The following is a 23708-nucleotide window of genomic DNA, read 5'->3' as shown; positions in this document are numbered from 1 at the left end:
GTCATCAGCCGCACTATGAAACAGCGAGGCATTGTACAATTCGTTGCAGCGCGAGATGCGGATGTTGCACCAAGCCGGTTCTGCTTATGCATTTGTGGCGAAATGAAAATGCATTGAGAATCTTAGTGTGCTGGCTTGCATGAAGAAAATGCTTCAGAGTGTTTGCTATGTTCATTGTTGATGCATCTGCCAGAGGTTCAGTGTATATTTTTTTGGGGGGGTGGGGGGTGCAGCGTTAGTCTGGATGGACAATATATTTTCGTCTCATTAAGGGGCTCTAATTCTTAAGCAGTAGGACAATGCAGATCCAATGCTCTGCAGAACTTGGTGTGCGTGAAGATATCATGAACCACCAAGGCAAAATTACATATCGGGAGAAATGTGGTGCAGATGCCAATGAAAAGTGGGTCTTTAACACGCCATGATAAAAATAAAAATTGCAAAGTGAGTAGACCTATTGTACAGCTTTAGAGCAATGATTACACAAAACGTGATATGCTCAATCGTGTAAAAGCTTGCCGCAATGCCAAACTAAGATGAGCGACATGCAGCATATTTTGGAATTGAACATGTTTTGCAACTGCTATTTTTATTGTAAGCCTCGCTGTCACGCCTTTCCCGCCGGCACCCCCTTTACTGAAACGTGACACTGTCTTTCCATTGGTGTCATAATGACGATGGTAACGGCATCAGTAAGGCAGGTTAATGCTTGCCCCTTTGATTCCTGTGAGTTTAGTGGTAATGAACATGGCACGTGCTTACACCTGTGCTGCAAATTTTAATGCTTGTGTTGATTTTTTAGAGCTAATTTGCGTTGGGACATTTCAAAGATGTGCGCCATCGTGGCCTAATAACTAGAGCATTGGTGAGGTTGAAGACTGGGTGCATTGGTATAGAAGTTGAAGTTGAATTGCACAACAATTCGAAGGGACTAAAAGAAGAGAAATACACACAGCAGAATGCTCTGCTTTGTGCGTTACTCTTCTTTGTGTGCCGTCGAATTGCTGCACGATCCAACTTCAAATAGAGCATTGGGCTTCTTTGTTGCAGGAACGAGGAAGTTTGAGCTATTCGACAACATGCCAGTGCCTTGCCGCACAGTTATGGAAGTCTCAAGGTTTGCAAACAAAGCTTTGATTTCAAATCCGCCTACTCATGTAATACAAGCACTGATTGAAAGAACCGTCATACGAAAATAATGGTGAAATTAATAGCCTTTGAAAAGTGCAATTTTTATATTGACACTGTTGACCTAATAGGTGCCACACCAGGCGCAACAATTGTAGTGGACCAAGCAGTTTGCTTCCTATGTGAAGCACAAGCTTCCATTACATGCTGTGCAGATAACCAAGTTCAGTTTCTTTTGACGTGTTATACAACATTCACTCTAATCGGTTTTAGATTTTAAAGAAGTGCCAAACACCACCTCTTTTTCAAGGACGTCATGGGAATATTTGGCGAGACCTTTTTAGAGCCCCTCTTAATGAAAGTGTGGCCAGCCAGCTTTGCTTGGATGCCTTTATAGATTTCTGTTCCTGATCATAGTGTGCGATTAAGTTGCTAAAGTATATGCAACCGGTGCAAGGCATTACATCATTCTATACTCGGATAAAACTTTAGGAGGCCGCGAAAGGCACGACCATGCACCGACGGTATAGTCATGTGAGCCTCAGTTTGTCAACCGCCCAGAAGGCAACGCCCAAGGAATGATAGCCACCCAGAGTAAATTTAGATAAACCAATGAAACTTGAGGCTTGTCGAAAGAAAGACTGTGTCTCGGTAACAGTTGTGCTTTCATCTTGGGGTCGCCAGAGCTCGTAAAGATTCCGCGTTTCGGCAAACTCGGCGCATCCTGCATAGCACCCCTAAGAAAACTGCTGCGCTACGCGGTGCAGAAGGACAGTGACTTCGATGGACGAATCCCGCTTTGCTGCGGCGAGTGACACTCCAGCGTGAAGCAGTAGGCCTTCCCGCATTCGCGCCGCACGCTGCGAACTCTGCAAGTCGCATTCCTGACGGTGAGTAGGTGGCAACTGCCCAAGACGCTATGCAGCCGGACTAAAAGGATCATAGCTTCGTCGAAGCGACTCGCCAGCGGGACGCCGGGTACCAAGCTAAACTGCAACACGGTCGCCGATCCGAACATAGTGCGGCGGGCTGCTGAGCACGAGGTCGCGGGATAGAACCTCGGCCACGGCGGCCGCATTTCGATGGGGGATAAATGCGAAAACACCCGTGTAATTAGATTTAGGTGCACGTTAAAGAACCCCAGGTGGTCCAAACTCCCGGTTTCCCCTACTACGGCGTGCCTCATAATCGTGGTTTTTGAAAGTCGTACACCATTAGCTTTTTTTTTTTTTGCCGGATGAAGTCATAAGTGGTATCCCTGTCTCTCATGTGAAATCGTATAGGGCCAGGAGATGTTCCCCAATCTCTTCTTGCAAAGGCACTCATTCATCCAGCGTCCGTAAATAGACCCTTTAATTTGGAGACTACTAATACAAGAATAGGAAATGTTTGCTTGAGAAACACTCGACATATATTTAACAGACTCTCAATTGTACTGGTCCCTGCAGCAAGTGACGGTGCACGCATACAGCTAGGACTGGTGCTTGACTCACCTTTCGCGCTCTTAATCAACAAGCAGCATCGTTGGGGACAGTCCATGCTTCATATGTTCAAGCTACCATTAAAAAAGAACAGTGCGCAAGCTTCAAAATCCTATAAAAGAGCGGTGTTCTATATACACGCCCCAAGCCAATAGTAAATAGGAAATCAAATTAATCGTAATTTTAATTAATTCATTTACCTCGTCTTTTCGTAGCTAAAGCGGTGTCAATCGACTGTTTCTATCTTATTGTGTTATTTAAACTCTTAATAGAAAAGCTGTATGATGCATGCCTAACCTGCAACAACAACTATGGAGCTTATTGCAAATACGCTTAAGAAAACATTGCGTTCAAGGTGTGCCATAATATCTTTAGCTCACCTCAGCAATTATTTCTTTTCATACATCAGTTCTGCTTAATTTAAAGGACGCGAAAAAGACGTAGCTTCACAAAATTTTATTGGGAAATTTTGCCGACTTGGGAGCTTGAAGTACTTGGAAAAGGTGCGTGAACTTAAGCCATTCTTTAGCGCATATTCAAGAAAAAGTATGATGCCCTACATACCTTAATGACAGTAATAACCTCAACTTTTACGATTTATAGACATCCTCACCTGCTGCCGCCATATAAAAAAATATTGGTCATTTTCCGCGTCCGAAACAGGTTTTCCAACTTCCAAAACGCACCATCAAGCACCAACGCTCGACACTTCAGGGTTGCATCACCTGCCAGGTACTACTGATTTTGTAAATTCAACTGTAGAGCGGCTGCCCTTTCGCTGCAATGCATCTTCTCTGGTAATGCCACAGAGTTTTCTGGTGAAAAGGCAATATGCACGAAATACGCATGTCATCCCATGACATGCACCACAACGATCAGTTGAACAAGCCACCATAGCGTTCAAATGAAATTTCCACGACATCAGATATGGTAGTAGCCTATGGCTCACTATTGAAAATACCATGGTGAAAAGTACGATGGCACCGCAAATTTAGAAGGATACTACGGTACGTTTCGTAAAATGCATCACTCCCTTGCTTTGCTCAATTACGGAAGGAAAACGTCACTTTTGCGAATCGTACAGCCGTCCGAAGCTGGTCCCATTACAAAGCCCTAGGGCGCACAATATTGTGATCAGCTATCAGCCATTATGTATGATGCGCAGCCCAGAAATCGCGCACATAGTGGCCAAAACTACGTCCACGTAAAATATACGAAGCGCCAAACAATGGAGTACCGCAGCAAAATATGAGGCACAGCAGATAGTTCACAAGTGAGGTGGCCTGAGATGAGTCCAGCTTCACAGTGGGCTTACGTTGAATGTGCACAACGCCCTAGTGATATCAGAGCTAACAACTGGTATTACAGACAAATATCGTACACACACAAACAACAAGAGAAAGCGTTATTCAAGAAACAGTTGGGGCAGGAAAAAAGAGCGCACACGAACAGGTTTCAAGATGAATCGTAAAATGGGCACTTTGACGCAGGGTTCATCTTGGAACCGGCGGGACAACCGAAGGCTTTGGCGAAGGGCGCGAAGTTCATGACCGCCTTGTTGCAGTCACCGCCGTAGAAGTTGTCGGCAGGCGTCGAAGAGCAGGAAGGGAGGCAGGTGGTGATGAAGAACACCTTCTCCTCGGTCAGTTCCTGTGAAGAAAGGGTCAACTTTGCATATTTATCATTCCCGGCAAAGGCTCGAAAATGTTTTACAATTGAATTCCTTGTTGCTTTTACAATTACACATTACATAAACTTGTGTAATATGAGCTTGGGAAATAATTCGACTTCGGTATGACGCGTTATTTCAGTGCCTTGCAATATTTTTGACTTATACAGATTTGTTTCCTTTGCTTCCCTGACGATTTGCCGCAAGTCAGGTGGTAAATAAAATAAAAAATTACAAGCTTGCGACTACATTCTGCGGGAACACAAACAATTTCTCTGAAAATGTATAGTCCGTCATCGAGTTGGAGTAATTTTCAGGTACAGAGCTCAGTGACTGAAACGCTATATTCGGACCGTATTGTGGCTGGCGCTTGTTGTGTCACCCAAGAGCGCTGCATGACCCTGAGGAAGCAGATACAATCATAATGAATTGCAGAGGCTTTCGCTTTCACGGTACACCAGCCACAAAGCATCAGCTCGGTGTCCCCAGCTCCCACCAGTGTCGCAAACAGCAGTGGCAGCCATGCGCGTCGGGTATCCCGTTTCAATCGCAAAGCATTGTACAACTGGTTTCAGCCCAGCCAATTTAATTGCTTTGCTGCCATTTTTCGGTGCTATTTAACGGCCTTGAAATGACCTAAAATATTGTGACTTCCATAAATATATGGAATGCCGTACGTGGTAAGCATACTCGTGATGCAGACGATGGTTACAATCCTGGCGCCGAAGCTTAAACACATCGGAAGTAATAGGAACTGATAAATGTTTTCGTTGCGTGGTTTCGGATAACACAGGCGCACTGATAAGGTTGCAAGAACGCCACGATGAACTGTTTGCGGTGGAATGAAAAGTTGCCTTGACGAAGAGGTCTTGCAGGCCCTATAGCAGTTCTAAAGGTCATAGAGAGCGTAGAGATCATTTGCACTTATCTCACCGTTAACGCAAAGTCTATTTTCTTGTGTTACATACGTGAGCTCGAAATGAGATTTGATGCCAATTGCCATTAATTTTCACTTTTTCATTGCAATTAGAATGACACTACATCTTTCCCGACAATCATGGAATTTATGAACAGTATATGATATGCATTATCTAAGTCCTTAAAACATTTTGCTGCGAATATAATCACAAGAGCGTTATAATATTTGGATATATTTCACTACATGGCTTCTATAATATAATAACCATTAGTGATAAATAAGTTGCAGGCCATTGTTGTTGAATTGTTGCGCGTATATTATATTAGTCATCACATATCTTTTTGTAATTGAAAAGGTGGGAGTTTGCTGAAAAAAGGTCTTAACGGAATGTTTCTGTCATCAACGATTGCATTTCAGCACGTTTTTAATAACATGACTACTGCTGTGAATGCAAATTTGGCGCACGTGTTTGACATCGTTTCTTTGTCATTGTTGTTTCATGCCATCATACTTCTACGAACAAACGACCATTTAGAGTATTGCTGAAAGCTAGAAGAGTTGGTTACCGGCATTAGGAAACATGGTTATACACTATCGAGAAAGGGGCTGACAGTGGAATAGCACACTGTGGTATAAAAGTTGTAAACAGGGATAAGGTGCCTCAGAAAGGCTGGCCAACGTTTTGATAGAAGGACCTATCTTCATCAAAGGCGGCGTCGTCATCCTCGGCGTGTTAGTATTATTGGGTTAGTGCAGTGACGTCACGTGCGGTTGTTGTAGGTAGCGGTTGGTTATAAAGGGAGAGTCTCTGCCTTAATAACCAACCGCCACCAACAACAATCGCACTGCTTTGACTTCACTGCTTGTCATACATTCTGGCGCTCTTCAAAGAACCCATTGTACTAAACAAACATAAAACTCCTTAGAACTTCGTTATATGCCCCAAAAGAGCATTATAAACTTCCAGAACTCCCTGGAAAGCCTCTCAAAATGATCTGAAAAGCACTCCTAAAATATTTGTTTAGAACTCCCGTAATTAAGCCAAGCTCCCTCAAAGTGTTAATAGTAACTCGAAGACATTCTTCTATATATTGCAATAAAAAGGAAAAAAGTGAATTCCTACTACTGTTCACATGAGCTCCCTCAAACAAAGCTTGTAAAATATGGCACCATTTGCTCCTAAATTCACAACTAAGCACTCTTACAAGGAGCAAAATTATGTTCCAGAGGACTCCTTAAGAACTCTCCCATGAAGCCAAGCAACTTGGAGAACTCGCAGTGCTTCTCCTATAAATTCCCAAAAGAATGAAACAAGCCGAAGCTAAATTAAAAAGCCCCCAGGGCACCTCATAAAAACACTCGGAGTTCTGGTGTTTGGAGGCTCAATAAATTACTCCCAATATCATACAGAAATACCTGCAGCTCTGGTGTTGTTCAAAGCAGCAATAGTAAGCTCTCAAAGCCCCTCATAAAGGTGCCCACAGTCCCCGCGTTAAAAGCAGCAATAAAATACTTCCAATGTTCCTTATAGAGGCTCCAGCGGCAACCTCGTTCAAAGGAGCTGTAACAAACTCCTAAGGCACAGCAAAACTCCCACAATGTTGGTCTTCAGAAGAGAAAGAAAACTCCCCAGATTCCCCATAACACACCAAAATGAAGAATGTGAACAAAAACTCCGTCCTGAAGTTTGTTGGTCTCTCATTAGCGTGTGAGTTATCCAACGAGCCTAAAGCTCTCTAAAAGGGTAAAACCTGCTAGCAGTGCATGAACACGGTCATATATGCGACAACGAGAATAAACGTCACTCGCTAGAGATTTTCCATCTGTTTCTCTATGTATCTATATCCTTGTCTTCAAAGCACACCACATCACAGCACGTAATTGCTGTTTAATTCACACTGCTGTCTTCCTGTCTCTTAGCATTAGACCTAAATGTTTTCTTGGTTTGATCGCGTGTTGGCCAACTAATTCAGGCTCTAGTTCGCCATCGTGAATCAACTGTTAAATTTGAACATAAGCACGATGCGTCTAAATATAGTAAGCACATATAGGGTAATGAATCAAGGCTTCATCATGTATTCACAAATGCTATATTTAAGATTACTTATGTCTTTTTGCTCATTCACGCATATAGGGCTATGGTTTCCTCAGTTTGCACTGAAGAAACATTTAGAGTAACCATATTGTAGTGCCGGTGATTATAGGCATTTGGTAGACTGGTAGTCAGGGGTGCTAACTGCCCTTCCTGAACCTTTCCTTCTGTGTAACAAAGATGTGTTATGGAATGGTAATTTTTGTCTGGACGTCCTTTACGGGAATACGCATCTTTGAAGCTGCTGTTATTCCGATATTTTGGTAGCATATGCACCACTTAAATAGACAAATGTGGTGAACATATGTGACATATTGCGCAAAACAAAATTCAATGGTCTGTAGTCACGTGTCTTTGTCACAGAGGGCGACTAACTAAGGCGTTTTTACTGAATTACCACTTGTGTGGTCTAAATCAAAATTTCTCTAGCTTAGGCGTCCTGTTTGTATTTATGATATCAGGGGCGGAATTCGCTAGGTGGAATTTAAAATGAGTAAATAAATAAATAAACCCACGAACGAATTTTGGCGTAAGACAAATTTTAGAAAAAGAGCATATCCGCAAAGCCATAACCTTTCCTACGATCAGCAAGCTTGTGATGCGCGCCGCTGCAAAGACGAGCGCTGTAGTCGCAAAAAGGTGAGTATGCAATGGTAGCGCAGGGGCTATCTTTAGTACTTGAGCCAATAGTAAGCGTAAGTTGATTCACAAAACCATAGAGCCGGCGCAGATGCCGACGCAAGAATGAATTTATACGATAAGGGAGCAGCAGTCTTACGAATATAATTATGTCTATATGCGCAGTTTGCGCATGCGCGAGTAAGCGTTGGAACGGGCGGCTGCGGCTGACTATACAGGGGCCACAACTGATAGCCAAAGATGGCTATCAGTTGCTTGTCACCACGATCAGCAAGCTTGTGAGAGCGCGCTACAAAGATACCTTTGTGGCGCGCTCTTATTTATCATCTCAAAGTGCGTTGAACAGTTTCAGGTAGTAACACTAATGCTGTGCTGCGAACTTTTGCCTAATATCTAATAGGCTGTAATTCTTCATGCGTGCAATATAGCCTGACTTTTCATACTCCACATGCCACTCTATTGGATGTTAGCAAATAGAAGTGTTATGTCCAACCCTGACAACACTCAAGTTTGTCACTGATGTGCCTTGAGCACTTCTATCATTATTTTTCAAATTAGAGCTTTCTCTTACTCATAGGGCTGTACATGATTGCTTTACCTAACGCTTTTGACGCTATAAATCTCGATACGAGAAGAAACAATAAAACGCGCTAAACCTTTTTAATTAGCAAAGCTTATTGGCTAAGAAATTGCATATTGACAGTGCGGCTTAGTGAATTACGCCCCGACATGAAGCAAAGATCGCAGCACAGCATCAATGTTACTACTGCCTTCAGAGCCGGGCACGATCAATAGAAATAAGCACTAAAACTGCTCTATGCACACTGTTAGGTATGGCCGGACGCCAAGGGCCATACGTCATCCCCTTCCCCTCTCGACTTGGTCGGGCACCGTGGGTGAGGTGTCATCCCCTTCCCCTCTCAACTTGGTCGGGCACCGTGGGTGATACGTCATCCCCTTCCCCTCTCAACTTGGTCGGGCACCGTGGGTCAGACGTCATCCCCTTCCCCTCTCAACTTGGACGGGCACGATGGGTGAGACGTCATCCCCTTCCCCTCTCATCTTGGTCGGGCACCGTGGCTGGTACTTCATCCCCTTCCCCTCTCAACTTGGTCAGGCACCGTGGGTGAGACGTCATCCTCTTCCCCTCTCATGGCCGGACCCCACGCTACCGGAGAGGTCACTCACCCGACCCTCTCCCCGGATTCGTCGAAAAGAGAATCGACTTCTTCCCGTGCTCGGTATTGCAGGAGGAGAGGCCTTCTCCCTGTGCCTGTCACGTGTCATCGACGGAAGCAAGATCCCGCCCACACGATTGTAGAGAGCCTATTTAAGGGGCTCCGAAATGTACTTGTGATATACCTCATACTTGATACTTCATTCTCTCCTTATTTTCTTTCAACTACCTTTGAATAAACAGTGCAAGTTTTGCACTAGCAAATCGTCGTCTCGCCCTTGCTCGGTCGCCATAGTCTACCGGATGCCTGCAGCCCACCCACAACGCCACGCTACCCAATAAGGAAAGGTCGGTCGAGCTTCGAAGGGCAGGCGCCGCTACTTCTCGGTAGCAGTACGATACGCTGCCCTGGAGTACGCAAGAGACAGGTCGCTAGCAGTGGGATCGCCTACCAATGCCACAAACAGGTTGCTAACGGAGGGATCACCCTGAGGTGCAAACACACAGAGATGACAAATCCGAGCGTTCCACAAAGACATAAGCATGCGCCATCCTCGGCTGTTTGTTCTGTCCCAATCGGCCGCTACAGCGCATTCCCACGCTTGCCCCCGTCAGCTCGGCGGCGCAGATAAACATAGGTTGGTAAGACTACTATTCGGCTATTGTCCAACTTCCGTTTTACGTCCGCAGCTGCGACGGCTGTTTAAGCTTTGTGAATCGACTTACGCTTACTATTGGCGCAATTACTGAAGTTCCCTGTTACGCCACAATAATATACAAACCTTTTTTTTACTACAGCGCTCGTCTTCGCAGCGGTGGGCATCGCAAGCTTCCAGATTTTAGGAGCAGTTTTAGTTTTCGGATTTAACTTTTTTCGTAAGATTTTTCTTTCGCCAAACTCTTTTGGTAAGTTAGGTTATTAGGCAGCGTGTGCCTTAGTGGGGTTTATTGAGGAAACAAAGTAGCGTCGTACAAACTGTAGCCGCCGCAGCAGATCAGGGGCACCATGTTGGATCATACATCTAGTACGACCGATGTCATCAAACTACTATGCTCGTGTATAGCGAAGCGTTTGCAGTCCTGAACAGATTCCTAAAAGTGGCAAAGAAGTAAGAATACTTGGACTTCCGATGAACCTGGGAACTAACCTGTGCACGTTCCCCGTTTTTGATGAATAAGTTGCTCAGATTTCTATAGATCTGGGAAGGTTTCGTTGATACGTGTTGACAGGTACTAAGGTCGGATGTAGCGAAGCGTTTACAGTCTTGGGGAGATTTCTTAAAAATCGTAAACAATAAAAATGCTTGTACTTCTGAAGAATCTGAGAACCAACCTATACATGTTCCTTGTATTTGTAGTATAAGTTGCTCACACTTCTATAGATATGTGATGGTTTCTTTGATATGTGTTGACAGCGTAACCAGATGCCATGATGTGGCTGGCTTACGTTAAATCTTTCGTGTTGGACCTCGTTGCCCTTCGCATGTAGAAGACTCCTTGCTTAACCCCTTTATATCCTTTGCCTGACGGTTCATCTGCAAATCACTGAGAAGCATCCTTCTTTGGAACTATAGCGATGGCGCACCTTGCACAATGTATTTTAAACACCATTTTCCCATTTTCGGGGAAAAAAAGTGGGTGTCAATAAGAGAGTCGTAGCAACCAGTATAACAGGAACGTTTTAGCTGCGGTTGCAATTCCAAACAAATATCATATGTTACCTTTCCCCACAAACTTGGTTGCTTCTATCACAATGACAACTTTTGTCCTTTGCCACCAGCGGTACCTGATAGGGGGTCGGCTAAGTTTGCTGCTCTCATTACTCTCATTCTACCTAAGTCGCACCTCCATAAGCGACGGAGGTTCGGTGGTGATCCGACAGGCATATGTTGCATGTATAGGAGGCTGTGCTGTTTCCCCAATACTGCCCACCTCAGACAGCCGGCTGTTATTCTCGTGGTGGTGTCGCTTGAATGCTGCATACGCCACCTCCATCGCGGGAACTTCGGGGAAGATGCTGCTGTTTCCAGGCAGGCAGCGGAGCGTTCGCTGCTCGAAGGTGTCCTGAATGCTGTGGCTCAACCAAGACGACACAAACTCGGCTTTAGGGTTGAACTGCAAGAAGCAATTAGCTCATTCTTCATTCAATACCACTTTCGCATCAACAGGATTTAAGTAACGATGCTTATATCTTATCACGATGCTTATACCTTATCCAACAAAAAAGCTGCATAATGATGTTTCTGAAGAGCAATGCGCCATAAGGTTATATGTGCAACCTTGTGCAGCTGGCTTCATGCTTGATTATATACGCTGTGGAATGCGTTGTCGGGCTGTAAATTACCGCAAATACTGTATTAGGTAGGAGGTGATAATGCCACTTATAGTTCAAAAGTTAAGTGTCATTACGTTAAGGTCAGCGGTTGAGTCCCCGGCCACATGATTGCAGATAGCTTAACCTATAGTTTGTCTTTTATTTACTTTTGCCTGGCCATGCCTGCGTGTCGTTCTCTGTCCACAATAATATAAGTGCGCGTACGCGTGTATTGCCATGTGCGAGTAATCTTCCTATTCATGTGCGCCCATTGTGTTATGTCATTTTATTGTTTGCTACATGTGTAATTAGTTTTCATGTGAGCGTTTAATGCATCTTCGGAGAGATAGAGGCAGCGTTAGCATATTTACACAGGAGCTACAACTAAACACTTTCAGAAGAGAGGCGTTACGCCCCCCCCCCCCCTCCCCGCGCCTGGGACATCGTTATTACATACTTACGTGCTAGAAAGAAACTTCGCGTTCTAAAGTCATCTAAGCGCCACACGCATTGTAGTGAGCCTAAAGCCTGTCACAGCTAAAAAACGGGCTGTGAATCATGGGCTTTAGAAGATTGCAACGTGCGAGTGTTCCACGATGAAGCGTTGAATCAAGTCACGAGTGGCTCTTGGCAGCAGCATAGTGCGTGTGGTTTGCGTGGGCGGTGGTATTTGTATCCGACTCCATATGTCAGGAACTGTGTCGTCTACAATACTACATGGCCTAGCCTAACCGTGGCATAAAAACTTGGGCTTCTTCGCATTATTAGTATACCATTCGACATTAAAAACAGACTTAAAGAGCGGTTATGTCTCTGAGCTTCTTCGGTTCACAGGAGGATAACGGAAGGAGTTAACCGGTTCGGCGGTGAACTTGAAGTTGACTGCGTAGCGAGGAACAGGCTATCATGTAGTCAACGCCAGTTTTCCAAATCTGGCAAGAATAATCAGGTAAATTAATGTACACGCAGTAGGTGTAGATGAATTACGCTCTAACGAACAGTTACGAACGGTAAACATGGGCGCCATACACAAATGAAGAATTCTGGACGGAGCGTTGCAGTTTTATCAACAATGCAGACAATGAACACAGAATCTCTCACATTCGAAAGAAAAAAAAAACAGGGAATGAATTTTCAGCTGATTAGGAGGACGAATTATCTTCTGGAAACAACGATCGCACGTTACGCGAGGATTCAAGTATGAGGAGCTCAAGATATAACAAAAGCGTCATGTTGCTAGTTTTCAAATGAAGCGAGCTGCAGAGGTAGATCAGCAGATGCTTCATATTAACGGAAATTTCACTGACATGAGAAGTTGAATAACTTTTTAGCAAATATAATATAATGCATTGCATCTCTATAGCGGGCTATTGCACAACTAAATGGACAAGAGGGAACGCCGTGAACGTAGGTGATAACAGGCCCCTGTAGACAAAAATATGCAAAGCTACAAACTCTGGCCGTGGTTCATTCGTTTTGTCATGTGGGTCTTAAGAATGTTATAAAAGGTGTTTCCCTTCAACATATTGAGGCGGGAGACAATGTCTCTACAACTACCAGAAGCCATCCTCCTTCGAAAAAAGCAAGGAGCAGCATTTTTGCTCGTACATACATCGTCGCCTGCTCGCCTGCTCATACATCGTCGCCTGCGACAGCGTCGCATACAGCGTCGCCTGCGTCGCCTGCGACATCATACATCGTACATACATCGTCGCCTGCGACAGTCGCCTGCTCGGGCCACCACGGTTAGTAGGCACCATCAATCCACGCAAGCGAAAATTTTGTCCAACCTAGAGTTCCCTTACCTTAACTCCATCGCTGTAAATGGCTTTCATGAGCTCCCGAGCGTAAGCGTACAGCAGGCCGCCATAAAACATGGCATTCGTGCCATCCTTGCAGTAGAGAGGAGGTGCCAATGCTCCCATGGAGAGGGTCAGGTGGTGGAGCACGCGTTTGTACTCTACGTATGGCAGCAGAGTGCTGTCGTCTAGGAACATCTCCTCTTCGGCTGCCTGGGAGCCGAACATCAGGCGCTGGCTGCGACGCGTCTCGATCCAGTACTCCGCGAACGACGAGGCGCTGTAGGTGAAGTTTGCGTACACTTCGTCAAGTGCCTCCGGCGTGAGGAACTTGTCGGAAGGCCACAACACTGTGCGTACGCTCTTCAGCTTTGCCACGGCAATTTTTTTCGTATCGTTGTCGAGCCACGAGACTGCCCACGTTTTATTGGCAGCCTCCTGCATAAGAAGATTGTCAAATGAACCTTGTCAACAGCAGGCACATCGTGTGGACCTTTTAGGCACATCGTATAGAATGAGTTGCTACATTTCCTAAGGTAGCGCAAGACGCTTCCGAACAGAGGGCCAATTTAGCTCTAATTATAACTTTTGCGTCAGGCGCACCGCTGATTGTAGTTTGGCCGACACGACACTTGCAATGAGGTTCTGTCTGTGACAGGAAACTACTGCGTCCATATGGACGAGTGCCTAGTAGGACATGGTGGGGTGTGCCGTCGCCAACATGCGCTACACCCATTTTAACATTGTGGCTAGTATCCTCTCCAACCAACCTGCTTTTCCGGTAGCCATTTCATGCTTACATCTACCCTCGATTAAAGGCGAGACAGGATTTTTCTTGGACTACAAATAATATTGCGGAGTGTGCTTTGTAGATAGGATCTGTCACCCTATCTTGTGACTATGGTATGTGAAAGTGGGTATGCCTCGATAATAAGTGAACCTCCTTCATGCCGAATTCGGTCCGTTGATATGTAACGTTTTTCAATAAACACATTTCAAGCCAACTTCGTTTACTGGGCATGTGTTATTGGGTAGGTACCACTCTTCAATGGCAAAACTGTCACTTAAGATTTATCTGGTGCTGCGCATAATCGAACGAAGATATAAAAGATTGGTAATTACATTAACGATGTCATTCATCTCCAATGAATACATGCGCCGTCATTTTTTTTATTTGTTGGACTTCAGAAGACTGGTATGGTCTTTCGCCATGACGCCAGCAGTTGTAGACGCACACGAGTGCCTTATGTTGTATAATTGTTTCTCTGACGCATTCTTCTTGGGCCACAGTTACGTACTGTTATTTTGCTAGACATTTCGTTACACTTTACAGGCCACTACCAGCCAGACACTCGAGAGTATGTAAGGTTTCGTACTAATAATTGGTACAGGAAAATGTGGCGCTGCAAATATTCACCCAACGCTAGTACTTCTACAGTATTGCGTTAGCTTTCTTTTGAAGGAGCACGATGCACGTACGTCGCCCTTTTGCGAGGTTCACTTGCTTCATTGATTGAGTCAGCATTTAGTGGACTGATGTTTTTAACGTCCGAAGGCAACACAGGTTCTTTGATACAGGCGATAGTTGTAGCGATTTGGATTAAAAGCAACCTGCTGGGTTCTCCAATTTTTTGTCAATGCACACACCTCTTTTTTTAAGAGAACCTTTCTTTGCATTCTTTCCCACGTTTCGCGTCGCTGATTGTCTTTGGCTCAGTCGCAGTCTCGGTGGGTATAATTGGAGAAAACTATACAAATCATATTTAGAACTATCAGCGAAATGTCTTATGCGGACCAAGTATGCCCACCACCGTTCGGCATGACGAAGCAAATTTTCTTCTTATACAACATCAGAACATATATTATTAACTCACTGGGATCTCTAAATCAAGACGATTTGTCAATGGAATGGTTAATTATATTCCACGCATTCGTTTATTATACCGTTCAGCATGTCCTGCAGTATGTCTGTTGGTTTCTGTCTAATCGTTCATAATGGTAATGTCCCAATACGATTCCTAGATAAAACCTAACACATACTTTCGGCTGATAGACACCCTAAATTTACCGATCTGCTAATAGAATGCTGAATATTATTGCCTTGAGTCATCGATTTGAGAAAGTCAATATCTTCCATGGAAATCTGCTCTCTCCTGGCCAATCACCCAGATAAACAATGGCAGTGTGAATTATGGTGTGTGCAGAATGCTTAAATGTTGCGCTATACGTGTCATACTTATTTCTACATACATCTGTCATCACCACTCTTTCCTCAACAAGCATCACAAAAAGTCTTTGTCCTTGTGATATCGATGCACATACATCTCACCATGCGCATCCAGCTGATTTGCAGCTTCAAATACGGCATAGCTTGTGGACAGTGGATTGAGAATAAATGCAAAATTCCATGTGAGTAGAGTTGTGATCTTCATGGTGGATAATATACACATTCTATGAGATTGGGCGTTCTAGTCAATGAATGTGAAGCTAATTTTAGCGGGGCCTTTGGTTGTGAAGTCTTTCAATATCCGCTTTACTAAGGTTCCGCACCAGAGATATCCTAAGTGTGCCTTGTATTTGCACATTTCTACGAATATAATTAGTTGCCGGATTTTACTGGTCTCCGCTTTTAATCGCCAGACCTATTTGCATATTTACATGGACAACTTGGGTGACTGAGCGTGTGCAATGAGATGGATGTCATTGGCCACGTGCCCTTTTTAGGCTTAACCTCTAACAGATTATGCCACTTGAATGAAAGTGTTTGAAGCCTAAATATATTCAGATATGGGTCATGCTTTGCTGTTAGTGCACCTTTCATCAACATTCATCCCTCGCCGAGCGTCATACCTCTTCTGCACGACCAACGTAATTTAAGAGCGCTAACAGCTACAGGCGACAAGACAATGCCCGGGTCCCCACTTCCTCCAGCTGCTACCTCGCTAATTCAAGCAAGAGTGGCGTGTTTTAGATTCTAACATTGAGATGGAGCTGCGTTTCTTTTTTGCATACACCCAAAGTCGGAATGCTTCAGCCACTGCCAGTAATCGAGCTCGTGACTTTATGGTGTTACGTTTCGCCTACAACGCGCGGTATAGCCGGCGCGGATGCAACGGACGGTCTGTTACGTTTCGCCTACAACGCGCGGTATAGCCGGCGCGGATGCAACGGACGCCGGAGCTTCGTTAAAAGCGGCGGACATTTTGGCCCGTTCGGAGCTCCCGCAGTCTCCCAGCCAAGCGCGTCCAGGCGTGTTTCAGTGCCACGTGTCTTCGTGTGTGCGTGTGTGTGTGTGTGCCCACGCTTGTAAAAGCGCGGCAGCCGAGGAGAGGAGCTCCCCAAGTGTGAAGCGAGGAGGTCTGATCGGCGCCCCACTGGCGGATGCGTCACTACACTCGTCTCAACATGTCTCTCAGCGTGTCCGTGCCCCGTCACGTGCGCCTCTATCGAGGCGTTCCCTCTTGCCCTCGACTCCGAGACTATAAAAGCAGCTGCCCCCGGACGCCGGGAAAGAGGCTCCGATTTCTTCTGTTGAGTAACGTGCTCTCCCGTCTCTCCACTTCGGTCGACCTGACCGCCCGCTCTTTTGCGATGTTAGAATAAACAAGTTGTTCTGTTACCAGTCGACTCATGCTTTGCCGGGACCTTCGGATGCTTCCAGTTGTGCCCAGGCCGCCAGGCCAACGCTACCATTGGGGCTTGCGACCCATTTGCAACAACGGGCGTCAGCACTGAGGTTCCAACAACTCGTGCCAGCGGTGCGATATCTAACAGCTGGTTGCCAGCGGTGAGATCGCGACAACGGAGGCCAGCAGCGAAGAGATGCGGTTGACTGTATGCTGAGCAGCACAACGACCATCCGGGAGCAGTGCAACGAGCCCTGTGTGATGACTGGTTGCCTGCAGCGGAACGACTGCGCTGAATTCTTGGCTGCGAGGTTTGGTGAGTGCGGGACTTTCTTCTTCAGAGTTTTGCCAGGCTTTTGTTAGTGTCAGAAACAGAGCTGGTAATTGTGGTTGTCGTTGCTGCCGGGTTAGTTTGCGGCAAGACAATAGTAGGCAGTAGAGAAAGCAGCATTCAGAGCAGCCATGGATTTGAAGTCGTTGCGCAAACCGAAATTGCTGGAGCTTGCAAGAGAGTTGGGTCTGGATGTCTCAGACAAACTCAGAAAACCAGAACTGCTAAGGGCTATTCTTGAGTTAGAAGCTGAGGATGACGAGCTGTCGGAATGCCTTGAGACCATTGAGGAGAGGGAGACGGCAAAAAGACAGGAGCGCGAACTTAAAGAACAGAAAGAGAAAGATGAGCGCGAACGAAAAGAACAGAAAGAAAAGGAAGAGCGTGAACGTAAAGAACAGATAGAGCGAGAGCAACAAGAAAAAGAGCGCGACCGTCAACACGCTTTGGAAATGAAGCGTCTCGAGGTAGAGATGGAACGCGCTCGTAATGGAAGTCAGGCACACGGTGCAGGAGAACGAGTATTGTTCAAAATGACTGACCTGATGCGGCCGTTTAAGCTTGGAGAGGACATTGGTTTGTTCCTGGTTAACTTTGAGCGAACGTGCGAGAAGCAGGGGTTCTCTCGGGAAACGTGGCCACAGCGCTTGCTCACTTTGCTACCCGGCGAGGCGGCCGACGTAGTCGCTCGCTTGAAGAGAGAGGAGGCAGAGGATTTCGACCAAGTGAAATCTACTCTGCTAAAAAAGTACAGGCTGTCAGCGGAGGCGTTCCGTCGGAAGTTTCGGGAAAATGAGAAAGGTAAAAGTGAGTCATATACAGAGTTTGCCTACAGGCTTATGTCAAACATGCAGGAGTGGCTCAAAGAAGAGAAAGCGTTGGGTGATCACGAGAAAGTTCTGCAGTGTTTCGGGCTGGAACAGTTTTATAGTCGGTTACCTGAGAACGTGCGGTACTGGGTCTTGGATAGGCCAGACGTTAGTACGGTGGCTAGAGACGCTGAGCTAGCCGAGGAGTTTGTGACGCGTCGGGCTCGCGGAGCTAAGGACGGTCAAAAGGGTGAATTTGGCTCCAAGTTTGAGAGGCCGAAGTTCGCGCCCATGAGAGCAAAGGGGGAAACACGTAGTTCGGATGCGAGTGAAAGCAGTCCGACCGAACGTAAGGAGACGGCGGCAGCCGAAGCCGAACGCAGAAAGCGGTTCGAGACGAGGCAAGCGCGCGTTTGTTTTACGTGCCAGAAGCCGGGTCACTTTTCGGCGCAGTGTCCAGAAACAAAAACAAAAGTCGTGTTTTTGTCCTTATGCAGCACTGACGAGAACATGAAGCTTCTCGAGCCTTACATGCGAGACCTCCTCGTGAACGGGAAAGAGTGCCGAGTGCTTCGCGATTCCGCAGCTACAATGGATGTAGTTCACCCTTCTTACGTAGAACCCGATATGTTCACGGGCGAGTGCGCATGGATCAAGCAAGCTGTGGAAGCTCATAGCGTGTGTCTGCCCGTAGCAAAAGTGCTTATTGAAGGACCTTTCGGAGCGCTTGAGACGGAGGCCGCAGTGTCATCTATGCTGCCCCCCCAGTACCCGTACCTATTTTCGAACAGGTCCGATCACCTCCTGCGCGAGAAGGGGCTTTTGTTTGGTGAGGCTAGCGTTCAGGCCTTAACCAGATCGAAGGTTCGGGAGCTCGCTGCAAAGGCGGTAGTTGCGGGACCGACGTTGTCGAACGATGAGAAAGGGTCAGAGGTGCAGCAAGCTGATATTCAGAGCACGTCCGAACTGAATAAAATTGAGCCTGTAGCGTTAAAGGCACCAGATACTGGAGAGGAAATTCCCGATGCGGGAAAGTTAGATGAGCTATCTGCAGATTTGCTCATCGCGCCTACGTCAGACGGACTTAATAGGTTGCTAAAAGTCAGCCGGGCGGCTTTGATAGCCGAGCAAAAGAAGGATGGCAGCCTAGAAAACATACGCTGCATTGTCAAGGAAGGTATCGCCAAGAAAAATGCTCGCTTTGTGGAAAGAGGTGGGGTCCTGTACCGAAAGTATCTAGACCGCAGAGGAGTGGAGTTCGATCAGCTGATCGTGCCTCGATGCTACCGTCAGGATCTGTTGCGCTTGTCGCATGGGGGTTCGTGGTCCGGACACCTAGGAGCTAAGAAAACTAAGGACCGTCTCTTGCAAGAGTACTATTGGCCAGGGTGTTTTCGGGACGCAGACCACTTTGTGAAGACATGTGACACCTGTCAGCGGGTGGGCAAACCAGGGGACAAATCGAGGGCGCCGTTGAAGTTGGTACCTATCATTACGGAGCCTTTTAGACGGCTCGTTATTGATACAGTGGGACCTCTGCCGGTAACAGCCACGGGGTACAGACACATTTTGACTGTGATCTGCCCAGCGACAAAGTTCCCTGAAGCAGTGCCGTTTAAAGAACTCAGCTCAGTTGAGATAGTCAATGCACTACTGTCCATATTTGCGCGAGTTGGTTTTCCTGCGGAAATCCAATCAGATCAGGACACAGTGTTTGCTAGCCCTTTGACGACAGCCTTTCTCGAAAGGTGTGGGGTAAAGCTGTTAGACAGCTCAGTGTACCACCCACAGTCGAATTCCGTTGAGAAGCTCCACTCCGTCATGAAGCGCGTGTGGAGAGCATTGTGGTTTGAACAACAAACTGACTGGGAGCTGTGTCTGCCTGGGGTGACGTTGGCATTAAGGACCGCGCCGCATGCGGCTACGGGGTTTTCGCCAGCTGAGCTAGTGTACGGTCGCTCGCTGCGATCTCCGCTTCGCATGCTTCGAGACGGATCACTGCCCTCTCCAATGGCTGCATACTATCTCTTCCACAAATGGCCGCCTCCTGCGCTGGAGCCTCGCTTTGCAACAACATTCCTTTGAGGTGCGTTACAAAAAGGGGAGTCTCAACGGTAACGCCGATGGCTTAAGTCGAAGCCCCTAACGTAAGAATCAGCCTCAAAATTGTTTGTTACTGATGTGTTTCTTCCTGAGGCAAGATTTTTAACATATTGCTTTTGTGTAGTGTTTCAAAGTGATGATGTGTTTTCTAGTGCAATTTTCCGATTTGTGGACGCGTTCTGAGTGCTGCTAAACTACTGTAAGGAACTCGGCAGTAGTATAAAAGGGGGAAAGAGCCTGGCAGGGCTTAGTGAGGGTTGTGCCGTGCTTGCTGACTGAGCGGTTGAGTTTCGGCGTAGTTCTAACGCTTGCCGGGAATGAGAACAAAAATGTCAACTCTCCCGAAGTCACTTTGCAGTGTCCTGTGTGAACCTGAACGAGAGAACGAGGCCTTCTCTGTGCGCTGCGCTCAAGAAACGCCGAAGGACGCCCGACTTCGGTTATGAGCATCATCGAGCGACATCCCTCCGGACAGCGGATGCAGTCCCCTGACCATCGGGATCTCCTTCCCCCGGCGGGGCGGTCTGTTACGTTTCGCCTACAACGCGCGGTATAGCCGGCGCGGATGCAACGGACGGTCTGTTACGTTTCGCCTACAACGCGCGGTATAGCCGGCGCGAATGCAACGGACGCCGGATCTTCGTTAAAAGCGGCGGACATTTTGGCCCGTTCGGAGCTCCCGCAGTCTCCCCGCCAAGCGCGTCCAGGCGTGTTTCAGTGCCACGTGTCTTCGTGTGTGCGTGTGTGTGTGTGTGCCCACGCTTGTCAAAGCGCGGCAGCCGAGAAGAGGAGCTCCCCAAGTGTGAAGCGAGGAGGTCTGATCGGCGCCCCACTGGCGGATGCGTCACTACACTCGTCTCAACATGTCTCTCAGCGTGTCCGTGCCCCGTCACGTGCGCCTCTATCGAGGCGTTCCCTCTTGCCCTCGACTCCGAGACTATAAAGCAGCTGCCCCCGGACGCCGGGAGAGAGGCTCCGATTTCTTCTGTTGAGTAACGTGCTCTCCCGTCTCTCCACTTCGGTCGACCTGACCGCCCGCTCTTTTGCGATGTTAGAATAAACAAGTTGTTCTGTTACCAGTCGACTCATGCTTTGCCGGGACCTTCGGATGCTTCCAGTTGTGCCCAGGCCGCCAGGCCAACGCTACCATTGGGGCTTGCGACCCATTTGCAACAACGGGCGTCAGCACTGAGGTTCCAACAACTCGTGCCAGCGGTGCGATTACAACAATGGTCAACAGCAGAAAACCCCTGCCGCTCAGCTACCGCGGCGGGCATGATCTTGTGTGGCACGAATGCCACTTGCGTTGCGTACTTTAGTTGGAGCGATTCTTCATTCCACGTGAGTTGGTCGCGACAGTTTATGATAGTTTAGGCCAGGACTAGTTTACTGCGAACAAGGAAATCGTCGCGCTGAGGAGTATGTGTAGTTATATTATTACGAGTTGTAAAAAACGCCACTCGTGAAGGCAACAATTTGGTTCATTAGTTACCTGATCAATAAATTGTTTAGAGGTTAAAGGAACTTTCGCACTTCCAAGGCTGCGAAATTGGCTAACAGGAACATACGTTCCTGTAGTGTGGCTACCAACTGTCATACATGCAATACAATAAAGAGTTACATAAAGGGTACCTTAGATTTAGGAAAACATTTCTCTTTACTAGTATGTTGACACCGCTAGAGCATATTTTATTCACCCATGCATGCGCTCACTTTAAATTTCTGTCTAACAACTTCAGTAAAGAGATGCATTTGTGCCATCCCAAAACAGCCGTATGTATAAGGGCTTTATTAAAAATCCCTGCCGTTTCTATGCGCGGGATGATACGGCACAATTGCGCCTTAAAAAAAAGAGATAAGTAGCACAGTCGACAAGTACCGACGGACATTTATGCGATGCGTTGTTTTATAGGTTTGACCACGCGATCCTATAGTAACAACAAGCGAAAGGCTGGTAATATCCTCTAAAGAAAGCTTTCATTTAAAAAGAGTTGCCCTTCACACGATGATTATAGAAACAAAAACCGCGAAAGGCCGGTATCCTCTAAAGAAAGCATCCATTTAGAAAAAGTTACACTTCTAATTTTTGTAAGACAGTTAATTGTACTGAAGCTTCTCCTCACAACATGATACAAACCGCCACTATTTCTCGCATCGGAAGCAATTGTCGCAGTTTCGTGCTTTTATACCTGCGTGCACATTCAACCTTTCGAGGGTGGCGGTGAATTGCTTTGGAATTCATCGTTTCACATGTGATGATATATTAACAACACAATTATAAGTGGAACACCACATTATTCATTTTCTTCCTTTTTGCTTGTGGAACTAGCTCATTAGTTATTTATTCAGCTCGCAGTGAGTGGTCGTTAAATAGAGAAGAAAATACGAGTAAAGAAGTAGACATTATTAGTGCCGTCAAATCTTGTTTTCCATGTTCACGTACAATATAGAGTATCTCACCTACACAAGGTCATGCGTTCTTTCCTTTTAGTTATGTTACTACCATGATTCTGTGCAAATGCGACCTGGTGGCTGCGATGAAATATCGTATAGGTGTGTGCGTCGCCTCACCCACCTCCACAATGGCGGCCAGATGCTCGTCGATGCGGCGTCGCTCTTGCTCGGAGAAGAGGCTTACGGAGGCCATGGCAGTCACAAGGAGTTTGTAGCTGGACTCGACTTGGCGAGCGCAGTAACGGGGCAACGCTTGCCTGGCACGGTTCTCACTGCCACGAAGGATGAACAGGACAGCCGCTGGGTGTGCCACTGCCCCATACTCCAGCACAAACAACCACGACAGGTGGCGCAAAACCACCTCGTTGCCGAAATCGGTGATCATGTCGAAAATCTTCCCAATATTAGAACTCTCCTTCATAATCACCAAGTCATTCAATGTGATCGGTGGATCGAATGCCGCCACAGAATTTAGCACATTCATAAGGTGCGATCCAATGGGAAAGGAGGAGTTGTAGTCCATATCACTCAAAGATAATAGTTTCGTAATGCCTGGTTTGTAACGACGCGATGGTACCAAGATGTTGAAGGCACGCTCAAGCACGCCATACGTCTTCAAGATGTCTTCAGGTTCCGGTTCGCTGCTCGTGTCATTTGAAAAAACACGGAAGAGTTCTTTGTAGACTCTTTGAAAGGTTTGCTTTGGTATTTGGCTAAACACGGCCTTCAACCTACGCATGAGCTCATTCGGTTCCACAAATATAAGTCGTGGAGTTTCCTTCGAAATAAAGGGGAATATCTTCAAGGTAAACCACAGGTGCACGTTCCAGTTCACCGAGAGGTCAAAAAGGGCCTTCTCCGGTGAAACTGCTTCCTCTGTTTTTTCCGGCCAGATAATGCCTCTTGCGCGCATGAATTTTTTCATGATGTAGATTTGTGATCCGCCCTTTTTGTTGCAAGCGTTAAACATTGCAATAACTTTTTTCGCTATAGGGAATCGGGAAAAAGCTTTGTTCAGCCTTTCCGGAAAGTTGTACAGCCACGACAAAAGCATATCCCACATCTCTGATCTTGACAGGAGAAGCTTCTCTCTTGTGGTCCAGCGACGACAGACGTAATCAGCGAAGTCATCACAGGGGTTGACGCTTTTGTCCAGCTGATTTTCAA

The 23708-nt window shown here is 46.5% G+C and overlaps 1 protein-coding gene across 1 annotated transcript; it reads right to left on the bottom strand.

Moving 5' to 3' along the window:
- Positions 1-3028: 3028 nt before the first annotated feature.
- Positions 3029-23708, bottom strand: LOC129385429 (endothelin-converting enzyme 1-like). Its single transcript, XM_055072056.1, has 4 exons — positions 22663-23708; positions 13225-13656; positions 11038-11220; positions 3029-4259 (listed from the first exon to the last, which is right to left on the bottom strand). The coding sequence occupies exons 1-4, from the start codon at positions 23602-23604 to the stop codon at positions 4065-4067; spliced, it is 1752 nt and encodes a 583-aa protein (XP_054928031.1). The 5' UTR covers positions 23605-23708; the 3' UTR covers positions 3029-4064.

This window comes from Dermacentor andersoni, chromosome 7 (genome assembly GCF_023375885.2).
Source record: "Dermacentor andersoni chromosome 7, qqDerAnde1_hic_scaffold, whole genome shotgun sequence".
NCBI classification, from domain to species: Eukaryota; Metazoa; Arthropoda; class Arachnida; order Ixodida; family Ixodidae; genus Dermacentor; species Dermacentor andersoni.
This window is presented reverse-complemented; position numbering and strand designations above follow the sequence as displayed.

What these genes read in the sequence shown, in the direction of transcription:
- LOC129385429 (XM_055072056.1), bottom strand. Translation starts at nt 23,604, where the DNA reads ATGTGGGATATGCTTTTGTCGTGGCTGTACAACTTTCCGGAAAGGCTG. An exon ending in ATCTGGCCGCCATTGTGGAG is followed by an intron (nt 13,657 to 22,662) that starts GTGGGTGAGGCG and finishes CTTCTTATGCAG; the next exon opens with GAGGCTGCCAATAAAACGTG. An exon ending in ATAACAGCCGGCTGTCTGAG is followed by an intron (nt 4,260 to 11,037) that starts GTGGGCAGTATT and finishes CTTTCTTCACAG; the next exon opens with GAACTGACCGAGGAGAAGGT.